At 43.1% G+C, this 18,838-nt stretch overlaps 1 protein-coding gene across 1 annotated transcript; it reads right to left on the reverse strand.

The window, feature by feature from the left end:
• Nucleotides 1–2,044: 2,044 nt before the first annotated feature.
• IL15RA (interleukin 15 receptor subunit alpha) lies at nt 2,045–11,247 on the reverse strand. Its single transcript, XM_054399770.1, has 6 exons — nt 11,139–11,247; nt 7,401–7,586; nt 7,030–7,182; nt 5,970–6,197; nt 3,117–3,164; nt 2,045–2,088 (listed from the first exon to the last, which is right to left on the reverse strand). The coding sequence occupies exons 1-6, from the start codon at nt 11,245–11,247 to the stop codon at nt 2,045–2,047; spliced, it is 768 nt and encodes a 255-aa protein (XP_054255745.1).
• Between the last annotated feature and the right edge of the window lie 7,591 nt (nt 11,248–18,838).

Below are 18,838 nucleotides of genomic sequence, written 5' to 3' on the forward strand. Positions count from 1 at the left end.
CTTAACAGTTGGACTTGATGATCTTAAAGGTCTCTTCTAACCTAAAAGATTCCATGATTCTATGTGGCATAAATAAATCAACATGCACATCCATGCACCTATAGGTAATAGGATGAGATGAACTGCTTACTGAAGAGACTTTTTCCTCCCCATTGTTTACCTCAGACATAGATGCTTGCATTGTATCAGATGAATCTGATGCTACCAGGCTAGGTGTGGCTAAAAAGACACAGAAGACTATTCAAACTTCACAAATTCCCAGTATTATATGTCAAGTATTGTGCATGCTTGAGTCTGTCCTCAAATGCCATTGCACTAGGTTCTTTGGTGCTCAGCAGCTATGAAAATGAGCTGTCAATTTAATCAACTGTCACAATCTGCAGCACCCTTTTCTGAGCTGAGGAATAGTGTAGTAACTGTTGTGGAAGAGGCTAGTCCAAATTAATTGGGAAGCGGAGGGTGATGATGACTGTGTGTGTGTGTATACCCCACCATGAGGGTGTCCAGTGAGATTTTCAGCTTATGTGCAGGGAGTAAACAGGTTTAATTTCCAAGAACAGTGTGAGAAGGAGGAAAGTTTGATTGCATTTGACTTCTCTGGGTAGGGAAGGGACAGGGGACATTAGGTGTCCTTTATCTCTCTTTGTGGGGAAGATGGTGTGTGGGTTGTAACGACAGTGCCATTATCTAACTTGTGCTTGGGCGAGTCGTCCATATGTGCTCCTGGTCAGGGCTATATCTGCTATGTGGTAGGAGGAGAAGTGGTGTGGGGAAGCAGTTTCAGGCAGAACTCTTTCACCGTCTGTCAGTGATGGGGTGCACCCCCTCCACCCGTACTCTGTAGGTGGAAAGTCACTCTGCCCCCAGAAGAATTCAGCTGTAACATTTTCTGCCTCCTTCGCACACTGCTTTCCAGCCTTCCTCCTTGCTTGCTACTGCTGGTCTCAGAGCTCCTGGTACAGTCTGGTTTCTTATGTGGCAAGTCATTGATTCATGAGCTTGGATCCGAACTCAGCAATTCCCTGAGAAGTCTTTCCTCCAGCAGGAAAAAGAGGCAAGTTTTCTGTGGCTCCTATATTCACTAGGAGAAACCACACAGTACTTCGGAAGACACCACTTAGGATCTCAGTTACCGTTTCTTCTGCTATAGGCTATACCATCACTTCTTCCACCATGGGAGCAGTGAAATATAGGTCATTCTTGACAGTTTTTCTTCTGTCATAGTCTCAGAAATTCCACAGTGGCCCAGACATCTGCACCATGGTTGGCATTTTTCACTAAAACGTGTTTCAAAGCATTGTCTACACTTGCTAGGACTTTATGCTATCATGAACTGGCAAGAAACCACTACTGATATTGTTTCATGAGGTTTTCTCCTCCTCCTTTCCAATTAAAATGTCTGTTCAGCTGAGAACGTGAAGTGGGGATGATCAGCAAAGTGTAAGGAGCAAAGGAGAACTCCCAAATGTCAAATAGGGACATCTTGGTTTAACTAGGCTGAGAAGACTGTGAAAAGGAACAGCCTTGGTGCATCTCCTTGTAGTAATAGAAACAAGTGAGGAGGCCAGACTAAAATAAGTCTGAAGTAAGAAGTTGTCATAACACGTCTGAGAAATCAGGGGGGATGAAGAAAAGAAGAATTACATGGTCATGGTGGCAGATGCTCCCCCAGGCTTCCCACAGGCTGGCCAGAGAGAAAAAGAGTGATTGTGTAATCTATCTGAAACCAACATATTTGCATAATTAACCTTAATTTCCCCATGGGATTAATTTTACACTCATAATTTGATCTGCCATTCTCAGTTCCACATTGTCTGGGACAAAGTGCTTTTCAATTTCAGAAGTTGTGATTCCTCCTTTTCTTGTGCCAGTATTTAACATCTGAACCAGACAAACCAAAATCCAGGGTCATTTATTTAATACCAGAGGAAGAATTCAAAGTTCAGTGTGATAGTGAGAGGTCTGATCCGGTTGATAGCTCTTCCACTGCTAGGGATTTTCTCTCCATGTTCTGTCCCACTTACTGTATTCTCTGCTTGGTGAGTCACATGAAGACAGCAGGGATGATGAACAGAACAAAAAAGATTGCTGTTAAACCAGAAAATCAATACGGTTAGCTTAAGTATTGCAGTTACTCCAACTGGGAGAAGCAGGCAAGACCTGAGTTTGACCTTGCATGTCTCCATGGACGGGGCCTCCACCGCCTCTCTAGGCAATGCATTCCAGTATTTCACTACACTAATTGTGAAGAACATCCTCCTAATGTCTAACCCAAATTTACCCTGCAACCATTGCCCCTCATCCTATCACTACAAGCCCTTCTAAACAGTCCCTCCTCAGCCTTCCTGTAGGTCCCCTTCAGGGACTGGCAGGCTGCTATAAGATCTTCCTTCCTAGAGCCTCTCTTCTTCAGGCTGAACAATCCAGTTCTCTCATCCTGTCTTCATAACAGAGGTTTTCCAATCCTCTGATCATCTTTGTGGCCCTCCTTCCCTTCCTTTATCTCAGTCCATGATTCCTCATTAAAATGTATGCTACAGTTGTCAGCAGACTCCAGCTGGAGTCAAGAGCCCTTGTACAAAGTCTTAAGCCTGTACACACTAAGAGGCAGTTTCTATTTTAGCAGCTAATGGCTGAATGAAAGCTGGGGGAGAGGGAGAAGAAAATCTCTTCTAAATGCATCAGTTTAGCCATGAGGAAATGTTTTTTGTGCCATCTTTTTTCACTGCTTTGAGAATGTGACAGAAATACATCATTGAAATATTTACTTTTTTTTTCCCTGTTGAAGTCATTCACTGAATTCACAGAAAGCCTCACAGAAAGAATCTGAAAAAGGCTTCATTTTAAAATGAGACTCTTGATTGATTTATTTTCTTTTACATGCCTTACAAGTCTTTGAAAACTTCTTTATGAAAAGCCCAACTGCTTCAACAGTCTTTGTCTAGACTTTCTTTACTGACTTCTCACCCAGTACATGGACACAGATACGTCTTGCAGTATTTTTATTAGCTCTGGTAACAGAGATGGATCTCTTTGGTAGAACAGCAAATTGAAAGGCGAAGTAACTGCTCTGGGGGAAGGAGTGAAGTGTGAGGCCAATTAACAAAATGGCATACCTGTCACTGGCAGCATCACAGATGAGGAGAAGGATGGATGAGTCGAAGCTATGAAGAGAGAGAAAAATCTTGGGTTTTGTATCAATTTGCTCCTCTGGCAAAAAGCATCAAAGCAGTGGTGAGGACAGAGTTGGGCAAAACACTGTCTTGTTCTAGTACTGAAGCTGTGATGAGGGTAGAGAATGACAGCTCAGAAGCCTTAGTAATAGCCATGCTGGTTTCTTGGCCATCAACAGATGTTTCCAATATACCCTGTACGCAGCACTGGTGAGGCCTCACACTGAATACTGTGTTCTGCTGTGGGCCCCTCGCCACAAGAGAGAAATTGAAGTCCTGGAGTGTTTCCAGAGAAGGGAAATGAAGCTGGGGAAGGGTCTGGAGAACAGGTCTTATGAGGAGCAGCTGAGGGAAGTATGGGTTTAATCTGGAGAAAAGGAGGTTCAGGGGAGACCTCACTCTACAGAACTGTTTGAAAGGAGGTCATAGTGTGGTGGGGATTGGTCTCTCCTCCCTAGTAACAAGTGATAGGATGTGAAGAAACAACTCTGAGTTGCACCAAGGGAGGTTTAAGTTGGAAATCAGAAGAAACTTCTTCACTGAAAAGGTTTTAAACACTGGAATAGGCTCTCCAGGGAGGAGGTTGAATCCCTCATCCTTGGAGGTGTTTCAAAGACTCCCAGGCATGGTGCTGAGACATGGTTTAGCACCAGACTTGGCAGAGTTAGATAATGGTTGGACTTCATCTATAAGGTCTTTTCTAACAGAAGTTCCATGAGTCTATGACTGTATAAGTGTTGATCTTATATCTGTTACAGGTGAGCTGGAAGTGACTTGTGTCTTCCTGGGAATGGCATCCAGCAAAGATCTTTATTTCATAACAAATTGTGAAAGATAACTTTCAAGGTGCCAAGCTAGCATTTGGAAACATGACTTCAAAATGGACTTCTTTTTGCCCAGCAATGTAAGCCAAAACTTTTCTGGTGCAAAAAAAAAATAATTTCTCCTTTAATAAGGGAGAAATAAATAAATAAATAAAATTTCAATAATTTCTCCTTTATCCTGAAAAGGAAGCTCTGAACTTCAGCCAGAATTAGATCTGCTGTACCTGGAACATGCTAAACCAGGCAGCACAGGGAAACAGACAGATCTGTGAAGAAGGGGAGAAAGTCCTGACCTAATGCTAAAACACTATGTCACAGAATCAAACAGTGGTGGGGATTGAAAAGGAACTCTGGAGATCACCTAGTCCAGCCCCCTGCCAAAGCAGGTTCACCTACAGCAGGTTGCACAGGATCACATCTGGGCAGGTGTGGAATCTCTCCACAGAAGAAGACTCCACAACCTCTCTGGGTAGCTTGTTCCAGTGCTCTGTAACCCTCAAAGGAAAGAAGTTTTTCCTTTCATTTACTTGGAATTTCCTGTGCTCCAGTCTGTGCCCATTGCTCATTGTCCTGTCACTGGGAACTGCTAAAAAGTGACTGACCACATCCTCTTGACACTCACAAGAGGATGTCAAGTGACAGTGAGTAAGGTCAGAACAGCAACAAGAGGTAGCGATGGTCAAGTGTCACCTGAAAGGTCACTCTGCAGGCAAAAGGGGCTGCCCAAACCATCCCTCTCTACCACACAGCCTGGTATAGGTCATAAGGGCTGGCACCCTTACAGAGATGTGGTCTCTGAAATAGTCATCTGGACTCTGATGTAGTCACTGAGGAGAAGCAAGCCTTTAAAAAGTGCACTTCTTCTCATGCTAAAATAGATGTGAAATAGGACAGCTAACACAGAGCCATCGACATCTACACCCCTCTGTTGGCCAGAAAGGTAGCCCAGCTCAAACATGGGCATCTGTGCAGTAAATGTTTGCAGTTCTGCAAGATTACTTTCCCCTTAAAGGTCAAGTACTGGTGAAAACTAGATCTTTCTGCTCTCTGCTGGTAAGAAGAGTGTTTTTGCATTGACCTTGCTCCCACCTCTTTAAAATTCAGACCAGTACAGTCACCTGTAACAGAGGCATTTAGGAGAGTAATGAAAGCCTGATGACTGTAGTGGTGGTGGATAACTGAGTCTTCCTACATTCAGTAGCTCTGCCTGACATCCTGACCTTTGGTGTTATCACAGAAGCTTGGGAAAGAGGTTTTCTCTGCCCATGGAACTCAGCATTATGGAACTAGGAGAGATGCCATCAGAAAAGGTATGCAATTTGTGTGAGGCAGAGGCCATAAAGGTAGGTGGGGTTTATTTTTGGCATAAAAGCAAGAGGCAGGTGTTCTGCAGCTTCACTTGAGAGCCCTGCTGGTTCTCTGAGCAGTGAAATGCAAGCTTCCAGACCACACTGGTGCATGCTGAGTCTGGGTCCACAAGGCTTACAGTGGGCTTTTTACTGTCCCTCTGTTCAAAACAGCAGAACTAAGCCACATGACTCAGGTTTAGCTGTAGACTGGCTAAACTCTGGATCCTAAAACCCTGAGTACTCATGAAGGATGCTTAGATATGCCTCCTGAAGTACCTGTGAAGTGACAACAGATGACCCATAGTGCCAGGAGGAATGAGAAAGAGAAGAGTTTATTCTCCTGTTTTCTTCTTAGTGTATGACTGTGGCTCTATTGCTCATAAATCCCTGCAGTTTTGCAGTGAGTGTGAAAGGACACCCAAGACAAAGTAGGATGCAGCTATGTCCTCCCCAGAGATGTCATCTTCACCAGTCAGAGATGGTACCCCTGTCAGTGTCAGAGCCCTGAGGTTACTGATCTCTCCATCCCCACCCCCAAGCAGGTTGTTCTTTAGGAATTGGAGGTCCTGGACCCTGCATGAACAGGTCATAGCACCAAAGTGATACCATAGCAACCATCTTACCTAGCTCAGTAGTCTGTGGTGGCCACTCATTGCTGTCATTGGTGCATCTCATGTCAAGGTGGGTCCAGATGATTTTGCCATTTTCCTTCTTGCAGGTGCGGGTGCCAGAGGTGGGAGGTCGCTTGTCATAACCCCTCTGGCATTTGAAATGCAGCACTTGCCCCACATAAAACTTTTTGTTTGGGCTTAAAGAGGCATGTGGAATAGTCCTGGGAGGACCACACAAATCTGTTGGATCAAAAATCAGCACATAGTTAAAGCAGACAGGTTTCACCTAATGCTTTTTTTTCTTGAAACACCATGATTTGGATTCATACAAAATAGGGACAATCAGGACAGGCCAAGACTTCCTAATTCTTTGTTCTTGTGTCCAGCAGGATGAGTGAGGTGATTCCCCACCTCTACTCTGCTCTCACGAGACCCCACTTGGAGTACTGTGTCCAGTTCTGGTGCCACAACACAAGAAGGGCATCAAACTGTTGGAGCAGGTCCAGAGAAGGGCTACAAAGATGGTCAGAGGGCTGGAGCACCTCCCTTATGGGAACAGGCTGAGAGAGTTTGGGCTGTTCAGCCTGGAGAAGAGAAGGCTCAGGGGACACCTTATAGCAGCCTTATGGTATCTGACTACAAGAAAGTTGGGAAGGGATGTTTAAGGGGACATGTAGTGATAGGATGAGAAATGATGGCTTTGAGCAGGAAGAGGGGACATTTAGACTAGACTCTAAGAAGAAATTCTTTACAGTGAGGGTGGTGAACACTGGAACATGTTGCCCAGGGAGGCTGTGGACATCCTCTCCCTGCAGACGTTCAAGGCCAGGCTGGTGGTTTAGTGGAAGGTGGCCCTGCCCGTGGTGGGGCATTTTGATCTAGATGATCTTTAAGGTCCCTTCCAACCCAAACCATTCTATGATTCTACTATTTGCTTACACTTGCTCAACCAAGATATTATAGCAATTGTTTCTTTCTGTCTGTCACAATAATTTAAAAAATGCTCATCATTCTTGTGCTGCTTCCATGGAAATCAGTGGAAGAAGTGTCACAGTAAGGAATTGGCTCTTACCTTTAGCAATTACCTCTTGATCTTTCTGGTCAAACTCTGAAAAGTTTTCTTGCTTCTGGGGTGTTTTTCTCTCTGGCTTCTGAGTAAAATCTGACTTTGTGGTGGGAGCTGTTGACAACAAAGTTTTCTCATCTGTGGGAGAAGTTAGATTTGCTGAATTACAGCAGGATGAACAGCAGAGCAAAGCCAGAGGAGATGGCTTTGAGAGGCCGGATGGAATTGTCCCAGGTTGTGATTTGCAAAGATAAGTGGGAAAGACAATTTTTAGAGCAATGCCCAGATGTGTCTTACACTGACTAACTCCTTGGAGGAGCACTTTTTGTGATGGATGGACCTCTACAGGTGTAGAAAAAAAGAAAATAATCACTTACCAATGCATTCAAATTCCTTGTAGTCCCAAGAAGCACCCTGCTTTACACTCTGACACCGAATTACTGAATGTTGGCCACTCCTTCTCTTGTAGCCACTGTCACATTCATAATACAGTCTGGTCCCCAGTTGATACACTTTAGCAGTAACATCAGCAAACTCAGCTGTTGGAAGAGCTGGGCATTTTTCTGCAAACAGAATCGCAGTACCACTACGGTTTGAAAAGACCTTTAAAATCATTGAGTCCAACCATTATCTAACTCTACCAGGGTCACTACTACACCATATCCTTGAGCAACATATCTAGGCAGCCTTTAAATGCATCCAGGGATGGCGATTCAACCACTTCCCTGGGCACCCTGTTCCATTCTTTGATAACCCTTTCGGCACAGAAGTTTTTCCTAATATCCAGCCTAAACTTCCCCTGGCACAATTTGATGCCATTTCCTCTTGTCCTATCAGTTGTGACTTGTGAGAAGAGGCTACCCCACACCTCACTACAACCTCCTTTCAGGTAGTTGTAGAGAGCAATAATTTTTCCCTTCTTTTTCTCCAAACTAAACAACCCCAGCCTCTCTTCCAAGGCTGCTCCTCAGAAGACTTATTTTTGACACCCTTCACCAGTTTCATTCCCCTATCAGAAAGCCTGAGGATCTGCACAGCCTGTGCATCTACCTTATTCATCAAGGACTCCCCACATCCTTCTGTCTTATCAATACCAGATCACATCCAGAAGTCAGTGAAGCAAGCCTAACTCATGAAGGGAACATGAGGGTAGCAAAGCCACCTTCTTTGGTTGTCTTTAAGCCAAGGAAAGGCTCTGAGTGTCTGGGAAAACTATTATTTCTTTTAAGTGAACATTTTTTATTTTAATTTCAGAACAATCCCACTATCCAAAGTCATCTTCACATTGAAGTTAGTTGCCACCATTGATTTGGTCAGTATAGATTTGTTCAGGATGGAGATGAATGCCCTGGGAGTGTCTCCACCAAGTGACATGAAGCCTGTATTTATCTACACTTTTGTAGTTTGGAGATATTGTTGATTTGACTCTCTTGTGTTTCTTCTGGAGAAAAAAGGATGCTGAAGCAATGATGTTCTACAGCAGACAGGAGTGGTGGCAAGAGGCATCAGGCCCATCTGCCTGATGTGAGCTGTTGAGTCCTTTCCTTCTGCACACAGCAGATGAGCAACATGAAGCACTGCCAACATCTTCTTATTGAAGGTGTAAACAATCATAGAATCATGGAATCATAGAACAGTTTGGGTGGGAAGGGTCATCTAGTCCAACCTCCCTGTGCTCATCAGAGACATCTTCAACTAGATCAGGTTGCTCAGAGCCCAGTCCGATCTGACCTGGATTGTTTCCTGGGATTGGGCATCTAACACCTCTCTGGGCAACCTGTTCCCCTGTCTCACCACACCCATTGTAAAAAATCTCTTCTTTTTACTAGTCTAAATCTCCCTCTTTTAGTTTAAAACCATCACCCTTTGTCCTGTCACAACAGGCCCTGTGAAAAAGATTCTCCCCATCATTATAGATCTCCTTTAAGAACTAGAAGGCTGCTATAAGGTCTTCCTGAAGCCTTTTCTTCTACAGGCTAAACAACCCCAACTCTCTCTTGCTTTCTTCATAGAGAGGTGTTCCATCCTTCTTACCACTTTTGTGGCCCTATTGTGAGGCCATATTGTAGAGCTGCTGCCCACACCAGAGTGTGCAGCCCTCAGTCTATGGAGTGATGCATAGAAAGCAAAACTAAGTTATTAAAAGTTGCAATTATCTAGAAGCAAACATTGGAAAGGGGAGTAGACTCAGTTCTGTCTGAGCACTCCAAAGAGCAGTTTACTGTGAAATAAGTTTGCAAATCTAAATATAACTTGTCCCAAAACAAGGACGTGAAGTGCTGTGTCATCAACAAATCACATCTAAATATACTTCTCAATCAGTTGGAATGAATTAATTTAGATCATTTCAGTGCACTTGAAAAGCCCACTGAAGCTGAACTGAAGACCCAGAAGATGATAAAGGCACTGCTTAATGATACTTTAAGGCCTAAAGGCTGAGAAACTCAAAAGCAGAGCTGACTGGTTGCATCAGAGCTGGCATTTGGGATGGTTGGGTGCATGATCTATGGCCCTTTATGCTTATGCATACCAGTAACAGCTATTACAAGCCACATCCCTCAGTCATCACATCTTCACATTTTTCTGCAGCCATAATTAATACATTCTGCAACTGCAGAAACAACTGTGAAAGGCCCTTGAATCTCTGATAGCTGTTCATCATTTAGCATCTGCCCTTGACTCCTAGGTTTCCTTCTCCTGGAAACAAAGCCATGCCTTGCCAACAGCAACCCAATCAGCAACTCCCTGAAGCAGTCCTGCAATGCCCTTTTCTTTCAGGGCCACCCATCATTTTCTCCCTTTGATATTTTCTGCCCTTTCCACTTTTCTTTATCTTGCTGCTGAGTAAAAGTGACAAAGTTTGAAGAAGGCAACAACGAGAGGTATTGAGTGCCCTAACAGCTAAGCTGCCTTGGGGATATTTTAATTCCCTTGTTTCTCTGTGTTACCAAAGAATTGTCCTTGTAAACTACAGCAGGCTGTGGCTTTGAGAGGCTGTACCCGAAATAGTTAACCACATGGTTTACCACAGACTGTCAGGGTGATTAAAATTGAAGAGTTATCAGATTAGCAGCAAGCTGAGACCATGTACTCTCACTTTCCCTGAAAGCTAAAAGCATGTTTCCCTCGAGACTTCAAAAGCCTCTTTGAAGCAGACTGCAGATCTGAATCTCAGCACAAAGCACTCAAACTTACAACTCTTTAGTCACTTCTTAAGAAAACCCACAGCATTTAACCTACTCATCATAAAGGGCAACAACCATTCTTTTCCTTGATGATCAAATGAATTATGGTTCTTCTGTACTTGCATGCATCAGGTAAGGATTGCACAGACACGGTGCACGTGGGTGATGGTGAGCAATACCCATCAGGCTGAAGCTGTTGGATCAACTCATTCACTTTGCAGCTGCATTTTGCACAAAATTGCTAGGATCCAACCTTTTGATTTCATTCACAGCACTCAAATTATTGTCTTCTCACATCTAAACCACTGTAGTCTCTGCCTCTGATCCAGAAAGCATTTGGAAGAATTAATTTCCTAGCTCTCATTGTAACTTTCTGTTTGCTTCCCTCTCTTGACTTCCAGATGCTTTGCTGTAACATCAAATGTTTTGCTCCCATTTTCAAGAACCTTCTCCTTATTGACTGCCATAGAATCATAGAATAACTCAGGTTGGAAAGGATTCTTGAGTCCCACCATGTCTTTCAGCACCACATCTACAGATCTTTTAAATACCTCCAGCAGCGGAGACCACACCACCCCCCTGGGCAGCCTGTTCTAGGGCTTGACAACCCCTTCAGTGAAGAAATATTTCCTAATGTCCAGCCTAAATATCCTCTGATAAACCTGAGGTCATTTCCTATATGTCCCATCACTCATTAATTGGGAGAAGAGACTGACCCTCACCTCACTATAACCTCCTTTCAGTTAGTTTTAGAAAGCCAGAAGCTCTCCCCTCAGTCTCCTTTTCTCCAGGCTAAACAATCCCAGTTTCCTCAGCTGCTTCTCATAAGAGTTGTGCACTAGACCCTTCATCAGCTTCATTGCCTTTTTTTTGGACATGCTTCATAAACTTTCAAAACATTGGCTTCTTGCCCATGCTAGACCTCCTCACCAACATGTTTGACACTGAAGTCAGCAGCTTTTTGGTTTGTTCTTGTACTAGTCTTCACACTGGGAGGAACCAAGCATGAACACAGGCGTTCTAAGATATCCATTGCCATTTCTCCTCTTCATTGCCTTTAAGAATTTTATGTATCTTCAGAGGAGATTTTCTTTAAGTAGTCTTTTACTTATCTTTCAAGAGCAGGTAGGTGCCCAACGTGTTGTTAGGTATTACTGCTGTACTTTCTTGCTTTATGTTTGGATCCTTCCTGTGCTGGTAATGGTCAGCAAGTACCACACTTGTACAAACAAGTTCTGATTATCAGCCAGGACTGCAGGCACTTTGGCAGTAGATGAGACAATAATTCTTGAGTATGACTACATAGTGAAGCCTATGTGAGAATGGAAGCTGTAGCTTGTCCCAGAAGAGCAGCCTGTACTTTGATGGTTAGCAGTACCACAGGTTCAAGCTAACTGTTATATTCCAAACCCCACCAGGGAAGAATAAGTATCCCTCAAAGCTGAGGAGCCATAGGTGATGGCATATAGCTGTGCAGAGGTGTTTCCTGGCACTGGACCTACCAGCATACTATGGGGAGGTGGTGCAGAGAGGGAGCAGGCCTGATGAGGTCTGGACCATATTGCCTACATAGAATGAGCTCTGGAGTGAATCATCCTTAGAACTTCATTCAGTCTTTGTGCTCAAAGGAATGGCATGCCTTGTACCCTAAAGATAACATCCCTGCTGTGTGGATAATAAAAGAGCCGAAGAATGGGAAGAAGTCAGGAAACTGGGGAATGGCAGCATAGATCAAAGAATCACAGAGCAGCAGGGGTTGGCATGGACCTCTAAATGTCATCTAGTCCACCTCCCTCCTCCCCCCACCAAAGCAGGTCCACCTAGAATAAATCTCCCAGGAACACATCCAGGCATGTTTTTGAATGCATCCAGAGGGAGACTCCACAATCTCTCTGAGCAGCCTGTACCAGTGCTTTGCCACCCTCAAAGCAAAGATTTTTCCTAGATTTACTCCTTGACTAGATTTCTGACCTCCTTACATTTTTAGGGGAGATTAACTTTGATTTTTTTTTTTCTGTTCTGCAGTTGGTTGGGAATTAAGACTGTCAATTAGAACTGGTTTTGAATATTATCACATAGTGAATGGAGACATGACCTTGGTATTAGGTGGAGGGAAGTTCTACCTCTCTACTCTGCCCTGGTGAGACCACACCTGGAATACTGCATCCAATTTTGGGCTCCCCAGTTCAAGAGAGACAGAGACCTGTTGGAGAGAATCCAATGGAGAACCATAAGGATGATTAGGGGACTGAGCATCTCCCCTATGAAGAGAGACTGAGATCCCTGGGGCTATTTAGTCTGGAGAAGAGAAGACTGAGAGGGGATCTCATAAATGTGTATAAATGTCTGTGGGGTGGGTGTCAAGTGGAGGGGGCCAGGCTCTTTTCAGTAGTTTACAGTGATAAGACAAGGAACAATGGGTTCAAACTTGAACATAGAAGATTTCACCTCAACATGAGGAGAAACTTCTTTACAGTGAGGGTGACAGAGCACTGGAACAGGCTGCCCAGAAAGGTTGTGGAGTTTCCTTCTCTGGAGACTTTCAAAACCCACCTGGATGCATTCCTGTGTGGACTACCCTAAGTGATCCTGCTCTGGCAGGGGGGGTTGGACCTGATGACCTATTGAGATCCCTTCCAACCTCTGATATACTGTGATACTGTGATACTATAATTCAGATGATATGCATCCTTGAAACATGGATGTTAAAAAGCAGTTATTGCACCTTCTGGTGTGGTCTCCAAATTAACTTTGTCATGCCTTATTAGATCTGCAAGTCTTGCCATTTGAGCCACAAGATAGGTGACATTTCTGCTATTCCTACTTAAGGAACAGTTCCTGATGCCATCTGAGGTGTTTTGAAACATCTATGACCTCCACATAAGCTATGAGATGTCACATAGGAGTTATTGAGGTTGGCTTTGGTTATCCTTAGCGCCTAACATCATTATTTAGGATTAGGAGATAGAAACTCACTAAATCACCACCAGTTCCTTCAGTGCTTGGGCTTTTCCGCCGAGGTTTCCCATTCAGGTGCATTACTGACCCAACACAAAACTGCTCATCGATGTGCTGGCAGGGTTAGGACTTACAAAGCTCTCCTGAATATTTCTGAGCTGGCAGAGCAACGTTAGACATGCTATCAGGGCAACCCATTTTGCCCAGAAGAAGTGAATGGGGAAAATTTCTAACAGGTATTTTTAGGTAAACACAGAGGGTGAGTCATGCCATGATAACCTAAACTCATAATTTCCTCTGTCATGTGGCTGTGTGTGTCACCAGCGCTGCCGCTATTCTGATGGCAAGTTAACACAGCAAGGTACAAAAATAGGAGCATTTTCCAGAGGTAGTAAGAAGGCATCAGTAGGAAACCAGCTGTTCTGAAGATCTGGGTAGAAGCAGTGGAAGAAGCCAGCATTTCACACACCTGCCCAGTTCAGAAATGAAGAGACACCTTAAGAGCCTGCCCCCAGAGACACCAGGAAATCAAACTGTGACAAAATGAAGACATTTCTCCAGATGTGCCTCAAAAGCTAATTCAGCCCTGGGGGGTTTGTGTGCTGTCTGAAACTACGTGCTCTCTAAATAGAGCATGTTCTTGAAGATGAAACTCATAGGAGTGAAGAGAAGGAACTGATACCAGCAACTGGACTGAAATGGTAATGAACTTTTTCTAACTTCCAAATTTATTCCCAAAGGGTTTGTTAACAAGCTAGCTACAGCTCTGCCTGCCTCTTTCCTCTCTGATTAATGTCACTTATGGTCTATGTGGATTCGTAAACTGGCAATAGATCCCAGCTGTCGGGCTGGGCTGCAGACCTGAAGGTTATGGAAATTTGTCTGTGAGGTTTTGGTTAGCTCTGCTGTAGATTGCAAAGACATTATCTTGCAAAGTCAGCTGAGCAATAATGAGTCTGCAATGTGAGAGACAGAAATACAGTGCAGATAGAATCACCAAGCACACAATTTAAAAGAAACAGGCTTGGAGAAGAGATCATCCTTATGGGACAGGAAAGCAGGTTGAAACAAGATGGGAGTCAGTTTCTTCTCCCAAGTATCAAGTGATAGAACAAGAGAAAATGGCCTCAAGTTGCACCAGGGGAGGTCTGGGTTGGATTTTAGGAACAATGTCTTTACCATAAGGGTTGTCAATCCCTGGAACAAGCTACCCAGGGAAGTGATGGAGGCCCCAACCTTGGAGGTATTTAAAAGTTGTATAAATGGGGTGCTGAGGGACAAGGTTTAGTGGTAGATTTGGCAGTGCTGGGTTAACAGGTGGTCTTGATGATCTTAAAGCCCTCCTCCAACCAAAACTATTTTAGAATTATGATTCTATGTTTCTATGAAGACAGTGCTGACAGATAAGGAAGTTAGACAAGACAAATCTCATGCCTGCCTGGCAGGGAAGCTGCGATGGGGACTTGGACAGCAAATGTGGAATTGGAAGTGGGAGCATTAGGAAACAGAGAGAGTGTTTCTTAAGGCAGAGAGAGGGAAGGAAACTAGCTGAAGCACAGCGCACTGTGTAGCACTGTGTACAAAATGGGGAATGTTTTTCTTATTCTTTTGTTTCAGGGTGTTCATAAACTTCCTGGTTCTGTGGCAAAGCCACAGAGCTCAGCCTCTTTAAAGGCACCTATTGCACATGGTATGATAGCAGAAGAGAGAATCTGATTTGGAGAATATCATATGTAAAAGTCTTGGTCTGGTGTGTGACATTTGGGTTTTGAACAGGTTTGGCTACATTTTTACCTAAATATGTGAGTTCAGTAACACCTGCCTCTTTGGTGTTTTTATCTAAGGGGTAAAGCACGTTCCTGAGAAAGAAAATCAGCTTTTTAAACAACAGAAATTTAGATCCTTTTTTTTTTTTTTTTTTTTTCCCTGGAACTGTCTCAGCCTTGCCTTTTATTGGGTTGGGAATATCCTCTCCGAAAAGAATTGAAGGGCTTGACAAGCACAGGTCCCAGTATTGAGTAACAGGGTAAAAAGATCTGTTGGGACTCTTATGATTTCAATCGTGGCTTTAGGACTCTTCTCATTTGGCTTCTGGCCTTAGAATGGTCATTTTCACTGGAGCTCTCAAAAGTGGGATGGAAATTAGTTGTCCATGTTGGTGATTTTTCTGACCTTGTAAATGCAGGAAAAAAATTTCCAAATGAAGAGGGTTGCATGGAATGGAATCACAGAAGCACAGAATACATCCACTTGGAAGAGACTTCAAAGATCCAGCACTGAAGGGTCAACACTAAACCATGTCCCTAAGTGCCAGGTCCACACACTGCTTAAACACCTCCAGGGATGGTGACTCCACCACTGCCCTGGGCAGACCATTCCAATGTCTGATAACTCTGTCAGTGAAGAAATATTACCTAATATCCAGCCTAAACCACCCCTAGCACAGCTTGAAACCATTCCCTCTGGTCCTGTCACTTTCACAAAGAAAAAGTAGCATAAGACAGAGTGCTGCTACCCTGAGGTGGCTGAGGAAAAGGGAGTCAAGTGAAGAAAGTCACAAAACACCTTTGGAGATGTGAATTTTGGAGAAGCATTGGAGGAGATGGAGCAAAGACTTAGCAAGCTAGGTTGTTCCAAGACTCTGGACCAGGATTAGGAGATGTAAACCATAGGTAGGAAACATCCAAAAGCTTAGCTTTGAAGATACAGTTAATGCAATGGGAAAAGCAGGAGCATCAAAGCTGAACACTGAGGAAGAAAGCAGAGAGAACAGAATTGCAGCATTCTGAAGGCAACAATATGCAAAGGTAGTGGTTTCCTAGCAGTAGCTAGAGTGGATTTTTCTCTGTGATAGGAGAGGACGTATAATCTCATCTCTGATGAGGTGGGGAGAAGATTTCTTCATCTGAAGGCAGAAGCAGATACTGCAGGATCTTTGTCTGCAACATTTGCTTTTGCTCAGCAGGGTAACAATCATTCAACAATTTTTCAAACTTTTTTTTTTTTAATTGCAGCTGTATACTGGGTACTTTGCAGCTGAAAGCCACTATAGCTGGAATGTTTATAAAGGTATTTGCTCTCTGGTTGACCTTAAACACTTGTATGTGTTTGACAACCTTAATTTATTCTGCATTGCATTTCAAATCCATGGGAGCAAGTACTAATATGCAAGTATAATGGGAAAGAAATGCCTCTCATTTAAATTACTGAGATCTGGTACCCATCTTGTGTGAACGAAATTCAGCTGAACAAAGTTCTTTCTTTTGTGAGTTTTAATCCTTTCCAGGTTTAACTTGCAAATCTATTCAGGGTATTCCTGTAAGATGAATAGCAAGATGGAAAGTTTGTAGGAGCACAGACCAGCTTTTATCTTGTATTTGACCCTCGCCTAGCACACTTCTAGCTTCATCCATTTTTGCAGCTTGGAGGTTCCGCTGCTGCGCAGAGTAAATGAGATAAATGTGATGCTCTTCACAAGAAAATCAGCATCTAGTTCTCTTCTCCTCTTTAGCACTAAGGTCTGGCTTAATTTTTAATAGATGAATGATCACCTCATGTCTTAGTTTCTCCAGACATACATATCAGAGAACTTTAGCCACTCAAAGTACTTTGAGATTTAGCATTGAAACTGTTCTGCAAAACAAAGGCTTTTTATTTTCTTTTTTTCCTAACTATATTTATTTCTGATAGTGCATTTTGCCAGACACCTTTTTGCAGGCAACATCTATGGTAGGGTCTATTTACAAAACTGAGCTTGCCATGCTGGGATGAGCTGAAAAGACTAAGGTAAAATAATATGGATAGCACTGTATGTACTGAACTATAGTTGACTTTTGACCAGTTTAACCTAGCTTCTTTCCCTTTTCTTTGTTTATGTCTTCTCCCAGGTGTCCTTTCTGATTCCCCTAAGGAATTAAAGGAACTTAAAAATTCCTTTAATTTAGAAACAGTCTTATAGCCACAATACTTGAGGCATATTTGAAGCATCTCAACAATAACATACACTGAATTGGTGCAAGGTGGTGTTTCTATCTTAGCACATTATTTGCAGGGAGAAATTATATATATATATATATGTATGTAATATATATATATAATGTTTAAATATTGGATGAGACATTGGAAATAACTAAATAACTACAGGAAGCTGAGGAAAGAGGAGCTTAGTGATACTGTGAAGAATGCAACACTATGCATTTATTCATTCATCAGAGAATTAGTTCTCATTCAATAGCATAAAATGCAACTGCTCTAACACCCCTTAGTTTTTTTCCATAAACCATAAAGATTTCTGATAAATGAGACTTGCCAACAAGAAATCTCACAGCATGTCCCAGGCACAGTAATACAGAAAGTGTGGTACAGGGGACCTGACTCATCCCAGAACCGATCCTAGTTACATAGCCCTGGCTGAGCTTCTCGCAGCGATGCTCTTGCACGTAGCACTTCAACGTTGCCATGGGCATTGGCACTTCATTTGGCAATGAAAACACCACTTCAAGGAAAAAGGTACAGTGTCTACTGGCAAAATACTTTAACAAGAATAAAATCACCTGGGGGTTAAACATTTGTGAAGACATTTCCTGCATTAATGGGTTTGGTTCTAAGTAACACGATCTTCCTTTGAGATACCCAATCCCTAATAAAATTCACAGCCCTTCTCAAGATGCTCCATCAGCAGGTATGGCACCAGAGAGCTTGCCATAGGCATGTATCTACTCATACTTCTCAACCTGAACACAGCAGCAGCAGAAAGAAACATCACACTTACGGAGCACTGAGAATGGAAAGGCTTTCCCCCCCCCTCTAAACAAAACAGTTTACATTCAAATATGCTAATATATCACCAGACCATTTCTCAGTGCACACACTTGTCACAAGAAATAAGCCAAATATAAGCAGTACCACAATTTATACACATGTAAAATTATTCTGAATGAATTAGCTGCCTTCCTTCACAGTTTATAGTCACTACTGGTTGGGAGGTATGGCTGAAAGAATGCTTGGTATCTATAGTGACACCTTCTAACTCATAGCGTTGCCATCAGTTTTACCTACAGAGGTAGTGATATTTCAGTGCCTATTTTTATACTTCCTAACACTGCATGCAAAATGGAAAAAAAAATAAAAAGAAAACAATTCAAAGAGCTACCTAAGGTGTACCAGGCTGCTTTGATCTGCCCACTGTTCCAATGATGGGTTGGACGATACAAGCATTAGTCAGATGAAAAATATCCTGTAGTGCTCCGCGCTGTTTGCAGTGATGGTTTGTGGGCACAAACCCCATTTCTCTCATTTCCTTAGAATCACAAATTCCTTAAGCTCTTAAAAACTTTCCTTATTTGAAAGGAGTCAGGATGATGCGAACATCCTCCAGCATCCACCACAAAAAAGCAACTCAAATTTTCCCTCCCCAGGAAGCAGAAACAGTCCCTTACCTGTCTTGCCTTCCTTGATCGATCCAAACAAGAGCCACATCAAAAGGCACTTGAGCTCCATGGAACTTGTTCATATCTTTTCTCTGCAACACTGAGAATGGGGAAGCTTCTCAGAAGCGATGAGCTGGTGAGGACCAAGCCACATGGAGCTCTCTACTGCCTGGTTAGACTAGTGGGGACTATCCCCCTGTGTGCACAGAAAGGACTTTGCTCTTTGGTCAGCAAAGATTAATT

This window comes from Indicator indicator, chromosome 3 (assembly GCF_027791375.1).
Source record: "Indicator indicator isolate 239-I01 chromosome 3, UM_Iind_1.1, whole genome shotgun sequence".
In the NCBI taxonomy this organism is placed as follows: Eukaryota; Metazoa; Chordata; class Aves; order Piciformes; family Indicatoridae; genus Indicator; species Indicator indicator.